Source organism: Pipra filicauda, unplaced genomic scaffold, assembly GCF_003945595.2.
Source record: "Pipra filicauda isolate LSUMZ 115617 unplaced genomic scaffold, ASM394559v2 scaffold39_size4671491_pilon, whole genome shotgun sequence".
Taxonomy (NCBI): Eukaryota; Metazoa; Chordata; class Aves; order Passeriformes; family Pipridae; genus Pipra; species Pipra filicauda.
In genome coordinates, this window is record NW_024104531.1 from 2598507 (window position 1) to 2619083 (window position 20577).

The following is a 20577-nucleotide window of genomic DNA, read 5'->3' on the forward strand; positions in this document are numbered from 1 at the left end:
ACATAAAAATCTTTTGCAGTGTTTATTTTCTGCATAAAAATATGGGTCCTGAAAAACAGCATCACCAACAAGCAGCAATGACGTGAGTGTGAAACATAACACTGATGCCATCATTTCTATGTGGCATCAGTTGCCCTGTCAGCTAATTGCTGGAGCCTTCAAGCTATAGAGGTCCATGGCATCAAACGTCTCCCTCCTACAACTTGTGAAAGCAAGTTCTTTTTAATCCTTCAGCAGACTACACAGATTCCCCTCTGCCATCAGGCCACATGAGTTAGACATATATACACCACCACAAAGAAATTTATCTGTCAGCAGCTGTCCCCCTCAAAGCAGGAAAAGTCACCACTTGTTGCCTTCCCAAGTATCAACAAGAACTACAAGACTTGGTATAGAGTGTACAAGCATATCTGTTTAAATTACCTTAAGAACAATTTTGTTGTCTGAAGTTGGTGTCCTTCCAACCCATAGAGCAAACTTGCAGGGATCTCCTTCTACATGTTCTGTGACACCCAGTTCAGAAGTCTGGAATTAAGAAAAATTTGTTAGGACAAACAAATTTGTTTGTTTTCTCAGAAGCCACAAAGGCATGCTAATATTCCAAAAAATTGATCTCTGCTATTTAAAGAGACTTTCAGAAGCTTAAAGCTAACTCATATGCTAGAGAGAATCCTTTATTCTGGTAGCAGTGGTGAGGTCTCTTTAAAAAAGGAAGAACTGCAAACTTAAGTTTTTTCTAGAAAGTAACAATAAACAATAGCATTTATAATCTGAATACCAAATTGCTTATTTTAGTTTTTGGACTTGACAGTAAAAGTCTTATAACTCTAAAAAAGGCGTTTCGCAAAAAATAAGTTTTGGCTTCTCTCCCTGTTGACTTTCACTGGGAAACACTCACTATTTACTGATTTTTGTTTTCTCTCAGGTAAGATACACTTAAGAATTCTCTTCATATCTTCTAAAACTTTGATCTCTTTCCTGTCAAATGAACCTTTCCCAGTGTGTTTCCTTCCCTCTGAAACAGACAAAATAATTCAGAAATACAGTTTCCCTGGAGAATTTTGTGAGACAACTATATTAACAATCAGTCTTTGGGAATGTTCTAATATCAGACCTTAACAGCTAGTTATCATCTAAAATGTTTTCACTTTCTGAGTGGAACGACATCTCACTCATGTGAATTGGTTTCCAGTTAAACAATTCATACAGGCTCTGCTCCAAAAAAAATTGCAAACTAAGAAATAAAGCTCAAACTACAAGAACTCTCACTCTCAAACAGCTGCTAAGCATTTTTACATGATTGGAAGCTGTATTTTTCCCCTCATACACATGATCATTAGCATGTACACAGTTCATCACAAGAGATGTTGGATATGCAGTACCTGAGTAAAGGTAATTTTTTTCCTGCATTACTTGGATGCCATCATGGTTTTCTTCTGTTTTGGTGGGTGGGGTTTTTGTTGGTTTTTTTATTATTTCTTCTAAAAAAAACCCCAAACCAACACATCCACCCTTTCAGCTTTGTCATCTCTTTTTGGTAGAATGAACTCTTCTTCACTGAAATACTTAAAAGCCTGTGATGTGTTTTAAACTTGACTCACCAACAACTCTTCTGTGTGTTAAAGAGCTTTTAAAATATTTAATGCAACATTACATTATGCAATTCCAAAAAAATACACTCTACCATGCTGCTCAACACAAAGTCTGAAAAGGTAAAAAAGTACAATTTTTAATATTGTTTTTTTTTAAAGCCTAGCAAATTTAGAAGCTTGGTACACTTGTAGATATTAATTTTACAAGGGACCACTGAGGGACAATGCAGTAGAGGTCTGTACAGCAAGGAGTAGCAAAGCAGACATGGGTTATTCACTGTCCCTCTCAATAGTGGTACAGCATCAAGTGAAACTAGCGGGAGGGAGTCAGGTGCAAAACACAACACAAGGAGGCTTGCCTGTGCCCAGTAGGTAGTTGAGCAATACAGCTCTCAGCAAAGGACACTGTAAATGCTGAAAGTCTGCACGCAGTCCAAGGACAAGCTCACAGAAGAGAAATCGTTGTGGGTTTCTGAATGCATCGAAATCACACTGAAGTGATGAAGCTCCCAAACAGCCAGTCACTGGTGACTGGGAAAGTTTTCTGTCAAAGTAAAACCTGTTTGCCTTGCTATCGTAGTCCTTCTTAGGCATTTGCCTTTGGACACTAAATCTCTTGCCAAAGGAGTTCAGTAACACATTCTTCCTCTTAAACAGATCATGTCATTGAGTATTGTGTGCTCGGGAAACCCTGCTGGTCTTCATGCCCAAAGCAAAGAGAAGAACCTCACTTTTGTAAAACCACATTCCACAGGCAGGACATGGGATAGCGTGCAAAAAAGATCTTTAGCTCAAATCAACATGCATGCTATCAACACCTGCATGAATGCCTTTTCTAAAGAACAAACTCTAAGAACTGCTGTAATAGTAAGCTGGACTACAGGATATTTTGCCAAAATAGAATATGAAAACAAAAAGAAGCCTTGTATTTTAAAAATGAGGCACAATGAGAGTCTTCAAGATTTCCATCAGCTTCCCTAGGACCTAAGGTTATTACTAAAGTCCTGCCGGAGGAACTGACATGGCAAGCTTACAGGACTGATTTTTCAGCTGTCTCTTCTCCCACCTAATTCCTTGGCAGCTATTGTTAGCCTACAGTACACCGGCATTTTTTTGTATTTCAGTTCTTAAGAGCACGAAAGAAAGGTGTGCTCAACAAAACAGTTGCAGCTGTGTTACCCGCTAGCTATCTTGTATCAGGAAGAAAAGCAAGAGAGTGACAGAATATGCAAAATAAGATATGGAAAAAGAGAAGGTTTTCCTGACCAACCTGCTTTACCAGTTCAAATACAGAAGTGGGAGGTGGGAATGAACGAAGGAAAAGGAGCAGACACACAGAGAAAAGACTCAGTATTTATACTGTGTAGACTTAGTTATATATCCCAATAGGATCAATAGAAGAACAATGTTTTCTAGAGTGTGATTCTAAGAAGGAAAGTAACTTCAAGTACTTGTTCTGAACTGTTTGGAATAAAGGCTAATCTTGCAGAGCAAGCTAAGGGAGATTGTCTTGCCATTTGGCTATCTAAAGTTATGGAGTGTGAATACTGCTCTCACCCAAGTCATCCAATGAGAGAGGAAGGATATGAATTCCAGGGACACGTTTTGTAAAGCATACATGCTACAGATAAGGAAAGCAAGAGTGGAGGTTGGAGTTTTTTGAATTATTTTTTTTTAGATGGGAGGAAAAACATTTCCACCTTTACATCCTCTCAGTAGACCATAAGTACTGTAACTTTATAGAACTTTATTGTAAGACTACTGGTCTCAGCAGACAGAATGAACATTCCAGAATGAACTTTTCCAAAACAAAGTTCTTGCCTTTCCCAATCAGTATGTGTAGAATATCCACTAAAATGAATCCGTAACATCAATACTACTACAACAGCAATAGTAAACAAGAAAGGTGAAGGCAGTTTGTCAAGTCCTTCCATCCTTCTGCTTTATATAAATAAGCCTTAAAGAACCAGCAATCTACATACACAATTAAGACAAAATCAGTCCAGCCCAATATTGATTTTCCTTTGATCTGACACACCAAGATTGCTGAAGTATCCTTCAGCAGCTGCTTTGACCCTACTCTTTCTCCTCAAAAGCAAGATGAAGTAGCAGAGTTACAAGATTCAGTCTCTGTACATTCCAAGGCTATTCTTCCAGTGCACTATAATAGTTGTTCAAATTCTTCAGGCATATTTAAATCATCTAAGCTTAGTCAGAGCCTAGTCTAGACAGTTTTGTAAATATGATCACTTGTTCTCCCATACTTACAAACAGTTTGCTCTTGTAAATGTATTTGCTCCTTCCACTTGAGTCCTTTACTTCTTTACTGAAAACCAAGGACATCTCAAAAAGGAAAAGGTGCCTCTCTCTTCCCTTTCGAATCAGAGTTTTTGGGTCCCACACTTGGAAGGATTCTTGAAGGATGAGCTCTCCCTGAGATTCTATATTTTCATCAAAACCTAGAAACAGAGGGAGAGTAAAGGTTCACCATGAAAAGTTGGTAATACAAGGAAATTAAAAAGCATAGCTCCTGTTTATTTAGCAATATCATTTTTCCCCCCGATACAACATGTAGAAGATGGGATTCCAAGGAAGCAATACTAAAAACAAGACTGATTTCAACACTGCAATATACTAGATGTAACCATGTAGCTCAAGTCTACTTCTAAATTTAGAGATCCAACTGCTAAGTTAATCAACTCTTCTGGCAGTATTTTACCAACAAACGACAGCTTCTAGTAACCTCTTCCATGATTAAAATGATTTCTTTTATAAGTTTTCTAACACTGTAGGACACACAGAGCACATCAGGTTCTTCTTGCAATGGCAAGCTCCCAAATGCCACTTTTTCTGGAGGTACACCTTCCCTACCATGTACACAACAAGCATGCAAACATGTTCAAGTTGGTGATGAAAACACATGGTAGCTTGGAGCTGTTGGCAAGCGATCAGCCTGACATTGGTCACTCCAGAATTGATGCACAATAAAGAAGTTAGCACCTGGATCACTTATCTTGAGACATAATGAAAAAAGATGAAGACTGAGAATACCAAGAGTTTTACTTCCACTGTAGTGGTACCATGTTCTCCCAGTTTAAATCACAGCTTTAGAGTTGCAGGATAACAAAAACTGGCCTACCATACTCTTCCGAGTGGTACTAAACCGTATTTTAAATAAATACAGCTTGTCAGTTCTCACTGGTCTCAACAGGGCAATAGTATGGAGAGAATCAGAGGCATGTTCCATCAGGACATTCATTCAAAATCCTCCAGAGATATAAAGAGGAAATGTGCTCACTCACTATATTTGTGTAATGTGGGATGACTCAACAATACATGCATGATTTGTTATAAAACCAACTTCTGTAAAAGATTAGGATATTCTCCAGAGTTGCACTTCCAGTGTTAAAAGATTATTACCAAAGCTGGTCAGCATCTGCACTAAAACCATCTCCTGAACAAAGCATTTGGAACCAATCCTGTAAACTGACCAACATCCCTATTGCTTAAAATCAAGGAACAGAGGTGATTTTGAGATACACATGATCAAGGACCACATGTCGAACTAAAATGAGTTTTACTGTAACTAGCACAATACTGGACATTCCATGACAAGCTGCATTTTACTACTAGAAGACAGAGAGGAAGAAAAGGAATATTGACTAGAAGCACCTATAAGCTTTATACAGCAACTGCAGGGTAAGGTGTCCTTGCTTTAATCTCAAAAAAATTAAATGCCAAAGAAAATCACTTTTATTACTAACTGTATGATGGCACCATCATACATGATAATATACCTATTACAAAACACTTTTTGGCAGAAAGTTGTTCTAAGCACATAGAAGCAATTACATCCAACCTCCACTGTCTGCCATGAACATGATTTTGCTGGCTAAGGCTTGGGCTAACTTTGCTTATGCTGACATTTTACTGCCAGAAGATACATTGCATTTCAGCCAGAAGTCTGTTATGAAACAGGCAGCAAACATGTGAAAAAGACAAACTTCTTGGAGACAATTAGTTGATAAATAAATCACCTCTAATACGCTTACGTGCCTCTTACAAAGATACCAAGCATACTAATTGGAAAATGTATCCAAAGCTATCATATCTGACCAGCCACTTATTGCATTTTGGGTAAGTAGTGGAATACTTTGTTAGCTTACTATTTTTCAAATCCGCACAGCTATAGATCAGGATGAAAGAACACCTAAAAAATTAACAAAGCTGTCTGTAACAAGTAATTTTCCTAAATAAGTTTGCATTTTATATACCTCCAGAAAAATAGGTATGAAAAATACAAACCCAGAGATAAGAGTATATTCATGTTCTTAAACAAAGTTAATCTGCAGCATACAATGAAATTGGAAAGGCAGCTTGACTCCTACCTTCCAGCATGCTGAGGTGCATGGCATCATTGGCTCGCTTTGGCACACTAAGCATCACCTCCAGGCCATCCTTAATCTCACCTTTACCTTCTTCACAGCACGTGAGCAGCTCCTGCAAAAGACAAGCAGACAAGAGGACTCTATCATGTATTTCTCCACTAATACAACAGACAATCAAACAGTACTTCTAACAAGTACTTCTAACGGTTCTTCAAGAAGCAGCCCAAGCTTTCAGTTAACCACTTCTAATTTAAACAGGATTATCTGCTTAATCAGAAATCTTCAGAAGTTACATTAGGGAACATTTTTTATTCTGATAAGCACAGACACAGTTATCAGATGCTGTGCTACATCAAGGCCCAAAACAACACAGTTGCCAAGTCATGAAGATGGTAGAAAGCAGGACAGCACAAAAGGACCCCTCCCACCTCCCATGTCAGTCATTGCTCCACTGCATCAAAGACCTGGCTCTGTACTACTGCTGATAAGAGGATTTACATTGTTTTATTCAAAGTATTGCATAAATGACTCTATTCTGTATTCACACAGTTAAAAGCAACCTACAGACAAATCTTTTTAATACAAACAAGCGTTAACTAATGGACAGAAGTTAGAGAATGGAACATGCTGAAGTGTTGTAGTGGAATTTAAGGCATACAGTTCTCTGCCCATTCAACATCCCACAGATTTAACATAACAGCTGATATTCAAATTTCCTCACAGCCTTTAAGCATTTGAACAGTATCAAGATAATATGTAGCTTATGTAACCAAAAGGGCATATTCTGTTCCTTCTATTATTCAAACAGCCCACTTAATTCATCCCCTTAGGTTAAATTCCTTTTTCCTTTTTAAAGGGAAAGCCATGTGATTCCTACTCTTATCATCAATACATTATTTTTATTTAACTGCCAATACCACCGTCACAGCAAAACACTACATGATCACACCTAAATTTTGCATGACAACTGCACAGAACAGTGAGAGTAATTAAATATCCCTCAGAGGCACAGAAGATGAGCAGCTTCAATACTACTGGGAAAAACAAGCAGAACTTCCAGAAATATAAAATGTTTCAGCTATCATTCAAGTTTTGGGCTCTCAATCCTCCATGTTTTATGTCTCTCTTCTTACAGGTTAAAAAAAAAAAAAAAAGGAAAAAGAAAAAAAAAGGAAAGAAAACCCAGAGACCACCAAATAAATCCATTTTACTATGCAGCAAAGCCATCTGACTCTGCAAACAGTGGTGAAACTGATCTGTCCCATCACTTCAATAATGTAGCAGGCTAAGGCATACTTATATTTCAAAAAAATAATTGTTGGAATTAATACCTCAAAAATTCCAAAACAGCACAGCCTAGAGTATTTCTGTAAGTTATAACTTGATTGAGTTACAACTCTTTGCAAGAGGAGAACAGACAGTCAAAAGTGACAGACTTGTTTCCACCCAACCTGACCTGAAATAGCCTCTAACGTTTTTCAGAAATTTCAAAAGCAATCATGCGTGGCTGTTTTCAAGTAAAAAGGGGAGACACAGATCAGTTAGAGTGCTTCTTTAGGCAGCTGTAACAAAACAAGCAATGCCACCTAACAGAGACCAAGTACAGTTCAATAACACTCCTGCTCAGTTGAGAAGACATCTGTCCACTGAAAGTTTAAACTACAGGTTTCAAAGTTTTGTTTATTTTAGCAGCTACTATTTACTTGACATTTCCAGTCAATATTACAAACAACTGTTTGTGCAACAGCTCTACAGGTACTCAGTGTGTGTATATAAATACTTATATATACACATATATTTATATATCTTATATTTTACATTATAGCTTTATATATGAATATATTAAATTATATTACAGTATTACACTACTTACTACCATCAGTATAGCTAATGCCTTGCCAAAATTTGTTGTAGAAACCACTATAAAAATGCATCTATACAGTCATAAATTACTTTTTTACCCCAGGAATGCAAATTATATTTTCTCTTAAGTAAACATTAGGAGAAAGGTATATTTTTGATTTACAGAAATCTGGACAAAAACGTTGCTTGTTTATGCCTTCTTTCATTTTCAGTGGTCTACTAAGAAATATTGCAGCAGTATTTGAGGCTGCCCAGGACGCTGTAGTCTCAGAGCACACAGTAGTACAGCCCTTCTGCTTCAGCAAGAGCTTTGCCTTCTTAAGAACAGCAGAATCAGATGAAGAACTTTCAATTAACACTGACCTTTAAAAGAAGCTGGTATTTTGTTATCCTTTGGACAGGTTTGATAAGGTAAGAGGAGATAGAGTTGGCCAGTCCATGTCGTTGTTGTATCTCCTACATTAAAAAAAACCCAAACATTTGAGGACTGTAAGCACCAACACTCAGATATAGACTGCTTTGAGGGCTAAGCAATAATATACATTAAGTTCAAATTCTATTTTAACAAAAAAAACCCCAAAACAAAACCAGGAGAACCAGATATTCCAGACACAGTGAATGGTTACGCTGTACATCTGTCTGCTCATTTCATACAAACAGAAGATTATCACCTCCAAGAGCAACTGTGAAACATTTCAATAAACCTAAATACAAAGAGCAACAATTAGGGATATAAAACATGTGGCAACACTTTTTTTAAACACATTAAAATCTGTACTACTTTTGTTACTCGCAAAAGAGAAAAAAAACTAAATTTCAGTGTTCCAGGGAAGAGCCAGGATTTTGAGAGGAAGGCTGAGGTGGAGGTTTCTCAGCATCCCCTGGTAGTTTAACTGCCAACAGCCAAAGACGGCCTCGTCCCCCACAAGGGGGAGCACGGAGAAACAGCTTCTGACTAAAGAAAATAGGCTAGCAAGCACTCGAAAACAGCCACTTATAAGCCAAAAAAAGAATGACCTTCACGAAGCTAAAGGAGGCAAACAGATTTAAATGAGTTAGATGGGATGATTACAGATTTCAGATTTCAAGTACTGATCAGGGCTGAACTTCACTGATAGGGTCTGCCATTTATCACAGTATTGGATGTATTTTAACCAGGCAATTTCAAACAGCAAGTTATGCTCTGCAGCTACGTGCTTTCTAACTATGATTACAATATCAGAAATTCCCAGGATAGGATACACATAATATTTTCACATGGACCAGTGTGACATCAGTGGAAGCTCTTTAAGTTATCTGAGAACAGAATTAGGTTTTCACACTTCTAATATAATTTAGGTGGATCAGGCGATTGGAGAGCTCTGGATATACTAGTAAAACAGAGGGATCAAAGGAGGTGGTAGCAAGCATTTATTTCTAATACTTTTATCAGAGCCCTTTCTTATTTTTTAAAATGGTATTTACTAAATTTTTGATTTTTTTTTTTTGGTCATATCTGCCTGATTTACCTTCCAATGTTTAGAACCCTCATCTCCTCAGCGATAAGACTTTTTAAATTAACCCCAAGAACTTCAGGGACTTTTTTCTTGTTTGGTTGATTTTTTTATTATGTCCTTCCCTCTAGTTCTACAAACAATTCTAAAAAAATTGTGGTTTCACTACACAGCTAGTGGCTCAGCACAGTGGGGAAAAAAACAAAACCAGAAAGAGAGCACTCTAATCGAATTATCCGTAAATACACATTCAACCAAAACTTACTTAGTGTGGCCAAAATTCGTCCCTAAAACCTGTAACAGATCTACATTTTTGTCCTTTTTTATGAAGAGTATTACATGTGTAGACCAAGGAACCTTGGGACTGAATAGGCAACGTGGTTGGTTTAGCTGTTCTGAACAACAGCAGTCAACTGAATTAACCACTACATGCAATTACAATTTAAAGTACTCAAAAAATTTAACAAAAAATTCTATCTTGATATCATACAATGGCTCATCATAAGCATATCAAAATGCTAAGATTTGCAGAATGTCCTTGTGTGAGCTGAAGATTCATGTCTCGGTTGTTGTTGCCAGAACCTGCTTGCAGTTTTGAACTGCTCTGATACGTGACAGCAACTTTTCACATCTGATTTGACAGCTTTGTAACACCAACTGAGCAATGCAAGATAACCATGAGAGATACAGGATTGATTTTCTTAAGCTGACAGCTTAATAAATTGCAGCATTAGTAACAGGAAACTTGCATTTTCTCAAGAAATTAGGCACTCAGCATAACTACAAATACGTGAGTTAAACTGCCAAGACATACTTTTAAGATGGACACAAGGTACTTACATCAAAGTATGCTCCTGCATGTTCTAATATCAGCTGAGTAGAATCTGGCTTGTTTTTACAGTAAGTAACATACATCTGAAATTTGTCTGCCTGCAGAACAAAGTGCAAATTTACACAGGTTATCAGAGAGCATCATTCCCGTCTCAAAGACTTTACACAATTATAAGAGGTTATCTTCTCTATCAAGAAATTGAGCTATACAGATTTGTTTTCCCATTCAAACTGGTAGCGTAAGAATATATATCAGGCAAGTAAGATTGAAAACAAGAGCAATGTATGCAAAAGTAGGTTATTAATAGCTAAGACAAACCAAACCTGCACATGGGTTTAGGCAACTTGCATACATTTCAAGAGCACCTAAGCACGGTTGTATGACAGGAGTGCCCTATTTTTTTTTTCTCAGTTAAAGACACACATGTTTTTACTCAAATTTGAAGGAAGAGGTACTGTCACAAATTTTACAAATTAAAAAGGGATCTGAGAGTAAGAATCCATCCCTTCACGCCTCCTATCTCCCTTTTTACTTTTGAAAATAAGTCTGAGTTATTACCCAAGTAACGAAGCAATGTCCAACATCTTCTGGTAGCTGTTCATATTTTTCCAGCTCCTTGAGAAATATACTGTGGATAGAAAAGAAACAAATAGTACAAAGCACATGAAACATATTCATTACAGCACTAGATATGGATCTATTGTCTGTTAATAAAGGCAATTAGAAAACTTGCTGTAATTCATGCCAAAAGCATGATTTAAAGAAATAGAGATAACTGGAATGGATAGAAATCTGTAATAAAAGTACTAGTATAAAATATAATTCAATAAAAATTCTCATGTGAACATCAGAAATGGAACCAGCACACATGCAGTTAACACATATGTGTGCACACAAATTTAGTAATTTCTTTTGTTTTCCATCAAGAAGGTTTCCTCCTGTTTCCAGCTTCAAGAAAAGTTTAGCCTCCATCTCAATTAAAAAAAAAAACCTAAAAAAAAAAGTGAGTTGTTTTCTGGATGCTCAAGTTCTTAAGTTAACACAAAGCATACAAAGAACTATAAAATCAGTGTCTGTAATATGTTAAGTATGTTTTATTACTTTAAAAATCATAACCTAATACAAACACCAATGAATTAACAAAGAAGGAAAATTCAGAGCAAGATTTCTGTACACAGATTTCCCTAGGAACCATTGCATTCAGAAGATATGTAGTGGACAAGCCTCCGTCATGTTCCATACCCAAGTAAATGTATTTATGCCAGGGCATCTCCACAGAAGCTAAGAAGAGCCAAGAAAAAGTGGCAAGCCCTACTTTTTCTGACTAACAGCAGCACGTGGAAATCAAGAACGAGTGTTCTGAAAGAATGACAGTGTTCTCATGTTTGCGCTATGTTTGTATTCTATTGAGTTCAGTGGTTTTTATCTCTTTAGAACAATTAAAAAACCTACAAGAAAATTTTCATGTATCCAAATAATTTCTTAAAAGCTTAAAGATGCCTGAGACTGAAAAATACAGCTTCTCACAGTGTACTTACCCGGCTGCAAAAAGCAACAACTGAAATAATTTACCAATGCAAGAGGAAAACCTTCAGATTTTTTTAATGGAAAAGCATCCATTCTTCATATACACAGTATTTTCATTAGGAAACCCCTCAGGTCATCATTTGGATTTAGAAGTAATATGGAAATGGAAGATAAGTCACTCACTTATTGTGGAACTCATAAATTTCCTGCATGTTTCCAAAGATAATGTGTTCTTTGTTTACAATACCAGGTGGGATCTCCTCGACTCCACTTGTCATTTCCCATAGATATGTCTGCCCAGAACAAAAAAGATGCATGAAAAGTGATGATAAACTCCCAACAGGAGCAGCCAGGTATCTGTAAGCATGCATTCCTGGAGAGAAACTAGGGAAACATCACACAGCATCATCATCTCCAATTGTGACAGTGCCTGTTGTGTCAAATATACCTTGTGATTTTGACAGTGAAATCCAAGTTCTAAAACTGACAATTTAACATAGTCCCTGAGACTTCATCATTTAAAATGCATAGTGTTCTTGACAACCTCTAATGCTTCAGGATATTCCTTATCAAGGTCATGTCTGCAGTCTAGAAGTTCATGCTTTGTGCAACAACTACCAATGAACATTAGTTGCTTCAGCATAACAATTACTGGGCACTTTTCCATGGAATCTCTCTGAATTTCTATTCAAAAAGTCAGCTAGTAGCAGAACATGTGATACAGATAATAAGAGAATTAGCACAAGCTCTTCTCTATTGCTAGCAAAGCAAATAAAGTAAACCCCTCCTTTTCCCCACCTCTCTAAAACAAAACCCCCACACACCATGAACTGGGAAAGGAACAAATGCTTAAACTCACTACTGAAAAAAGTAAAACATACAGGATGAGTTCTGAAATGGCTGTTATCAGATGTACTTCTAGGTTTCTTCTTAATAGCAGTAAAGATACTTAATTTGGTTCTATGACTCTAAACCAATCATGCTCGGCTGTTAAAACCAGAAAGAAAAAGAAAGCAATGGATTGAATCCTGTCTTCAAGGATAAGTGAAAAAAAACCAAACTTACATCCATGCATTCCCGGAGGTCTCTTACGTAAGCCTTTTCTGTCTGAATTAGCTCAGCCATAATGAACCTTAGGTGACAACAGAAAGAATAATCAAATCTCAGTCTGTTAGATCACTATGAATACATAATAACCATGAATACATATCTTTCTCCTCATCAGCTTTTGCTTTTTCCACTGCTGCGAGAAAAATTTGAGAACTGAAATGTGAAGAGGGACAACAGATGAAGGAAACATAAGAGGTAACATCCTCCATTACTAACCAGCACAAAAAGAAATGGGGAAGGAAATGGAATTTTTTCTCTAACATTTTTCACTTGCTACAGTTATTTAACTTCTGTCTTCCCTCCTCCCTTTACACATTTATTTCACATTATTTTTAAAAGGAAAAAAGCATGTTAAAAGAAGTCTAACATAGTTTTGAAAGTTTAAGATTCTGACATGCTAGAATTATCTGTGAGAACAAGCATGTGAATAAATGGCAACAAAAGCTGCTACATAATATCACTCTCTTTTTACCATTTATACAATTTCTAAGGGCCAGACAAGCCATGACAGTTGTTTCATTATCAGGAGTGATTTATGCATTCTCATTAATTAAAAATAAATAAGTTTATTACTCTTTCCTGCGGGCAGACTTTCGTTTTTCTTCGTTAAGCTCATGAGCAGCATCGCGCAGTTTCACCTCTGACCCAGGGACACTGGCTGGGATTATATCCAGCTGCAAGCTTTTGCTCTTTATTAAAGAAAGGAAGAACTGATTAAGGAAGGAGACAGGAAAAAACAGCAGCTAAATCAAATGCAAGTAAAGCTTGTTTGTCTGTCATCACACCCAAATTTCTCTTACCGATTTATTGGAATCGGAGGAAATACCCAGAGCTTTCTCTAAAGAGGTCCTGTATTTCTCCATGCGCAGGGAAAAGTCTCTGTACCTCTTATCCACTGCTGTGACACATTTTTTAATCTCTGTTGCATGAGCATGCCCTTTTTCACAAAAGCCATCAGCCAGCTGTATCAACAACTTCACTCTCTCTTTGGTTTGCTATGAAAACAGGAAAATATAGTACAGTTACCAGCTCTACCTGTCATGCAGGGGGTCATTTTGCTTAACTTGCTACTAAGCGCAACCGGAGAAGCCATTGAAGGAGCTACCTTCCTCCTCTCTCTTCCCAGATACCTTCTACTTAATAAACAGATACCTTCTACTTAATAAAAATATCATAAGATTAATGTAAGTTTCCTTGGGCTTTATTATTACAGGTCTAGAAGCAGGTTGTTAATTTTTCTTTCAAAAATGTGCTTCATATCGAACCCAGAGATTAAATTCAGCTAGGCAAGCTTTTCAGAGCACGGGTATTCTCCTTGCATCAATACAAAGGGGTTTGGTGCCAAAGAGGGTATTTTGTTTATTACCACTGAAGCACTGGAATTGGACCTGGCTCATAGAATCTGGTCTCAGAAATGTACCTCCTTTAGACATCACTGAAATGCTGGAGATAAGACTTGTTATATGCTTTACTCTTTAATGGATTAAGACTATATTCTTTAGGTCTTTTCAATATTATGCTTTGTTGTCACGCAGTTGTTCGAGAGAAACTAAGAGAAAAAGTAGCCACCATCAAATCTGTAACTAAGTGCTTTTCCCAAATAACAAGGTGCTTGAGACTATGCACCTTCTTTCATGTAAATCACAGACCATGCACAATGGATGAGTTTATAGATCCCTCTGATAGTTTATAGATCTCTCTCTGATAGCACGTAAGAGTATAGTGTACTGCCAGGCCCCTTGCTAACAGGGAGTTAAGCAAAACAGTCAATAAAAACTTGATTCTTATGTTAGTTGAAAAAAGTCATCCGTTTTTCCTCTTTTTTTTTTTAACTCTTTTTCTTTCCTAATGGTCCCTCATTCACTATGGAATTAGCAAGGTCTAACATATCCTCCCAACAGGTAGCAAAATGCCAAGGGAGTGGCACAAACAACATCCTTTGAAAAGGGGCACCCACATCATCTGCAGGCTGACAGAGGAAGCAAGGGGGAGCAGTCGTGCTCTGCACGCTGGAATGGATCCAGCAGAACAAAGGCTGGAGCAAAGCTTAGATGGAAGAAAATCCAGATTTGAAAATCAAAAGTGATCTCTGTTTTTTCTGGATTCTCTCCCACATGTCCCCATGACCAACTCCCTCTCCAAGTGTCTTCTGAAGTGGTCCTTCAGACAAATGAGCACTTGCTTGCTTTCTTGGGCTCTATGATTTCTCTGTGAAGGTCAGAAAGCCAAGGGGTGGAAACAGGCAACAGTTTGAATAGGTGACAAAATGAAACACAGAGACAGACAAGGCTACATAAATTCAGGTACTTCAGTCATGCACTGGTTGTCTGTTTTTCACATGTGAAAACTGGTAAGCCTCTCGAGTGACATCTGCATCTCTGTAGAGGCCTTCAGAGATGTAGTATTACATTGTGCTGCCATGACACAAAAAAGTTTACAGGAGAATCACAGAATACTTTAATGAGTTACCTAACAAATAAAGCTTTAATTCTTCTACTATCCTTTAATTAAATCATAGCTGAATAATAATACGCCTTTTTGTATTTTATATGCTAAATAAACATCCAGTAGTCCACAATCACAAGGATATGAAAGTGGAAATCGAAGGCCCTGCAAGGTTTGTAGGTATTGAAAACATTTTTAAGCTATCTCACTACAATTCTGTCATGAGAAATCAACAGCACATAGGGGCTCATGGAGCTCCAGTAACAATAATGATTATCTGTCAGCTATCTTCTAGTTTATTCTATTCCCAGTAGAAACACAGAGAGATCTTTTGAGGGTCAGGGGGAAATTCGGTTGTTTTATTTTGTTTCAAATCTTACATAATTCAACTTGTATTCAACTTGTTTATCAACAACCTGGACAAAGGGATAGAATGCACCCTAAGCAAGTTTGCTGATGATAGGAAACTGGGGGGAGTAGCTGATACATCTGAAAGCTGTGCTGCCATTCAGCGGGACCTTGATAGGCTGGAGAGCTTGGCAGAGAGAAATCTAATGAAGTTCAACAAAGGGAAGTGCAGGGCCCTGCTTCTGTGGAAGAATAACCCTAGGTACCAGTACAGGTTGGGGGCTGACCTACTAGAGAGCAGCTTGGCAGAGAAGGACCTGGGAGTCTTGGTGGATGACAAGTTGACCATGAGCCGGCAGTGTGCCCTTGCAGCCAGGAGGGCCAATGGTATCATGGGGTGCATCAGGAAGGGTGGCCAGCAGGTGGAGAGAGGGGATCCTCTACTTGGCCCTCATGAGGCCGCTTCTGGAGTACTGTGTTCAATTCTGGCCTCCATAGTTCAGGAAAGACAGGGAACAACTGGAGAGGATTCAATGGAGGCCACAAAGATGAGGAGGGGTCTGGAGCATCTCTCTTATGAGGAAAGACTGTGGTAGCTTGGGCCTGTTTAGTCTGGAGAACAGAGGACTGAGAGGGGATCTCATTAATTAGTGTAGGTATCTCAAGGCAGGTGCCGAGAGGATGATGACAGACTCTTCAGTGATGCCCAGAGACAGCACAAGGAGTAATGGCCATAAACTAAACCACAGGAAGTTCCACCTTAACGTGAGGAAGAACTTCTGCACATTGGGGGTGGTAGAGCACTGGAGCAGGCTGCCCAGGGAGGTTGTGGAGTCTCCCTCTCTGGAGACACTCCAAACCCTCCTGGATACATTCCTGTGTAACCTGCTCTAGGGGTAGGGGGCAGCGGGGGGTTGGACTAGATGATCTTCAGAAGTTCCTTCCAACCCTAACTATTCTGTGATGCTGTGATATTTTGTTTATTTTACCTTTGCTGTGATCTGAAATTCTTCATGCTCTTTTAACAGCTCTTGAGTGTGCTGGATACTGGAACCAGTGGAAGTATGTGTGGATAAATAAAACTCTCCATTGTCATGAATCCATTCCAGAGCCTAAATAAAACAACAATGAAGGAAAGTAAGAGAAAAGGCAATGTATTTTTGCCAATAGAGACCATCTGTAATCAGTATTTCACAAACACAGATTGGCCACAGGTGAGTTTTACTCCATGTCATTTGTGGCAATCATCTACAATATCAAACAGTTCATAACTCTTAAATAATTCACTTAGTCTATGAAGCAATGCTTAAAGAACTAAAAATTACATATGAATCTGAATACTTCAGGGAAGTCCACTACTACAGGATTATAGCAGTCCACTGTTAAAAGGTTCTAACTGACTGTGTTTACAGTTTTGGTAGTATACTCCCCAACTGAGAAAAAAACCACTTTTTTGGTGCCACACAGGACAGCTGTACTCAGAAATATGCATTTTCCAATTTGTAAAAATGTACATAAAACCACCAAATGAGTAGGTTAAAATTTCCAAGCACGTAAGATGTAACTATCACTTCACTCTTTCTCTGACATATTCCAGCCTCATGAAGTACAGCCTGTGCTCCTAGAAATTCAACCTACAGCAGATAGGGAATGGTGAGATGTATCAGTTAAACCAACTAATGTACATATAGGTAGAAAAAGACAAGAACTAAGAACTGCAAACTAAAATTGTTTCTCTTCCACATCCTGACACCTTATTTGCTCACTATTATGAAAAATGTTGATCCATGTTATTATCTATGCTCTACCCCCATTAATATCTGCTGCCCTTTTAAGCAAAACTCAGTGGTCACAAGGAATCTCTGGCTCCCAGAAAAACAAGTCATCTCAAACTGCTGCATAACAGTAAAAATCAACCTGAAGACTGTTTGCAGCTCTAAATGCAGGATACCTACAGCAGTACATAGAGGTACATGAACTCAGAAACATCTTGTTTCTGACAAAGTCAATATCAGATGTTCAAAGAGTTTAATACAGCTTGCTTAGAACCATCTTATTACTTAATGCATGTGTATCTTCTGTGACTTCAGTAAATACATACAGCACTAGACAAAAATTTAACACTCCGAGAGAAAAAGTAGTAGATTGCTAATGGGTCCTTGCTCCTTCCTTAAAAGGACAAACTGAAATTATGAGAGTTAATCTATCCACATTACCAAGAACAAAAAAAGTTTTATCTTGGTGGACAGTAGATATGTATTTTTCAAAAGCACAACCTTACATTGAATCAGAAAAGGCATTGTCTGTATTATAATTCCACCAACAACTTAAACGGATCAAAGTTGTGACAGAACAACTTTGATTCCCTTACTTCCACTTAGGATGCTTTTGTATCTTGGTACAAAAACTAAAGTGAGTAGAAAGCCTTCAAAATCCAACACTGAATGTGAATGCTAGGATGCCATTTACCTAGCCACGTATTAGTACAGATGCAAGTCTGAGAAGATGGGCCTATACCTTTAAAAGTTCACTGATGGAAACAAACCAACAACTCTTGAACTACTATCAAAAAAAGCAACAATTCAACCAACCACCTCTATGACACCCTTTGTCATTCCAATGTCAATTTTTGCAAATGAAGACTGATATGGACAGGCAGCATGGTTACTGCTGATATTACTAACAACATTTGATACTTGCTTTTAACTTTTTAACCTCTACCTTTTTTTAGTGGGTTTATTACACAATGCTGGAATCAGTGGAACAAAACCTTCCCCTCCCCACATCATAGAATGGTTTAGGTTGGAAGAGACCTTAAAGATCAATTAGTTCCAATACACTCACCATGACAATGAAATGTTATCCTGTCATAACTTGTTGGGAGCTTTCTAGAGGCACAATATGACAAAGTTCATCCTGATTTAATTCCTACAATTTAGATCAGCTCTCATTTCATGTGAGCTATCATTACAAGAACTAGAGAAATCAAGTTAGGGATCAGATAGGTCCTGAATTCCAGAAAGATTTGAGGATCTACCATTGTTCTCACAAACTACTATAGTATCTGTTTCCATCGCAAGGGCATCAAGTTCTGAAAGCACAATGAATGTGTTTTTCCATCTTCCAAACAGAAATCTAAATGAAGACAGCAACATTCCCATTTTTTTGGCTAATCAGTGTGGAGTCCCATATATGGTTTAGTTCGCTTTGCTTTTCAATGACTGAACTGGTGATTGCTGAAAAATGGGATTTGCAATGAAAATGCTGACAGATCTTTATTTCTACTGTTTGACTGTTAGTCAGTAATCTCTACACAAAACCAAGTAGATCATGTGCTTGGTAGAGGCTGAAATTAAGGTTATTCAAAAGTGGGGTAGGGGTAGTGAAGAGGTTCGTTGTTGTTTTAAAGAGGTATCAATCTTCAAATTCACTCCAAGATTTATATTAATTTCTTTGTGAAAGCATGAAAGACAGACTGGAGAATTTGTTCAAGAGAGCAAAACAGACCACGAGTATTTAAACTTTTGTCTAAATTGGCTGTCAGAAAGAAATAAAAAATTAGTTTTTTGAGTCCTTTAAAGTAGATCTAACTATATTTCACACTATGGGCGTTGTGCCCTTTTCTGTAGAACAGGAACAGATAGTTTCCTTTCTTTGTCCTATATCCAGTTAAAAAAAAAAAGTGGTAAGAGACCACTGCAGATCATTCTAGTTACTCGTTCTGCCTTGATCCCCCCTACTTATTTTTATGGCATGTGTTTTGATTAGTAAAGGAGATTTTTTTTGTGTGTGTGGTAGTTACTTAATAGTTCTTTCCAGACTGGTAAACTCAATAAAATAAAAAGAGGTGGATCTACCATGCAAGACACCAAATATACACAGAATTGAAAAACCAAAGTAATTCAGCTATTATTGTTTAACGAGTTATCCAACTTGTCAGATTTCTAGAACTGTCAGTCAACTTAATTAGATATTTTTTCCGCAACGTCTGAGAAAAATGCTGCTGCCAGTTATTTCCCCCCAACAAATTAGGTGTGTGTGTAAAAGTTAACAAGCATAACAATTTGTCAAACACAAGCTTGCAGAAATGAGATTTGCCAGTACCAGATGAAGCTGGCAAAAGCAAAACACCACCTTTAAGTTACAGCAGTACAGGCACCCCGCTTCAACAAATTTAGTTTTCTGTATTAAAGGAAAGACAAATAATTTACCTTTCTATTTGACCACTGATCTTTCAGCCATTCGAAATATTGAAGTCAATGGCAAATATTTTACTGTGAGACAAAACAGTGTATATCAAACCTCGATCACACCAAAGAGGATTTTTATATAAAACCCTCACCTGTTTGGCACTTCTTTCAAACACCACATACTGTTGGCATTGATCAAGACGTCTTTTACGCATGGTCCAATAATGCAGCACACGGTTCTCCCTCTGGAACAGCTCATTCAAGATATCTGAAGAAATCAAAATAGTTTCAATAGAGGTTATTATAACCAAAATTGAAATATCATATTAAAATCAGGAGAATAAAGTACTTTATATTGTAGAATTTACTATACGCTTACTCTTTCTGCTATTCTTTGTTTTGTTTTTTTCCCGATATTCATGAAAAACAGAGTGTTGCTTTTTCACTACTTACAGAAATGCTGGTTAAAGAAACTAGAGATGCAATTAAAACTTACTAGTGACACTCTTTTTTCTCTCAAATATTTTTCATGAAGAGACTGCCACTGCTTATAGCAGAATTGAAAGTGTAGTCTGATAAAGATGGTTCCTGAATGGAACCTCAGAGAGAATGAGCATGCACAAGTAATCACTACATGCTTAACATCTCATATTAATCGCAATTAAAAAAATATTGTCTTATTATATCAGTTTCCTATAAAGTATTTTAATGATTTAATACATATGAACAAATACACAACCTTAAGTCACCACAAGATCAAATGCAGCACAAAAAGACAATAAATGTACA

General features: G+C 37.5%; 1 protein-coding gene across 3 annotated transcripts in view; it reads right to left on the bottom strand.

Annotated features, from left to right (window-relative positions):
• The window catches only part of TRIO (trio Rho guanine nucleotide exchange factor), a 248627-nt gene that overhangs the window by 78740 nt on the left and 149310 nt on the right, over positions 1–20577 (bottom strand). For all 3 annotated transcript variants that reach the window (XM_027738974.2, XM_039385174.1, XM_027738975.2), the window contains exons 20-31: positions 19941–20056; positions 16588–16710; positions 13606–13800; positions 13379–13494; positions 12761–12827; positions 11879–11988; positions 10727–10796; positions 10177–10266; positions 8207–8299; positions 5981–6092; positions 3861–4051; positions 424–525 (exon numbers count right to left, since the gene is read on the bottom strand). In XM_027738974.2, coding sequence (XP_027594775.1) covers positions 424–525; positions 3861–4051; positions 5981–6092; positions 8207–8299; positions 10177–10266; positions 10727–10796; positions 11879–11988; positions 12761–12827; positions 13379–13494; positions 13606–13800; positions 16588–16710; positions 19941–20056 — 1385 coding nt within the window. The remainder of the gene's footprint in view (positions 1–423; positions 526–3860; positions 4052–5980; positions 6093–8206; positions 8300–10176; positions 10267–10726; positions 10797–11878; positions 11989–12760; positions 12828–13378; positions 13495–13605; positions 13801–16587; positions 16711–19940; positions 20057–20577) is intronic.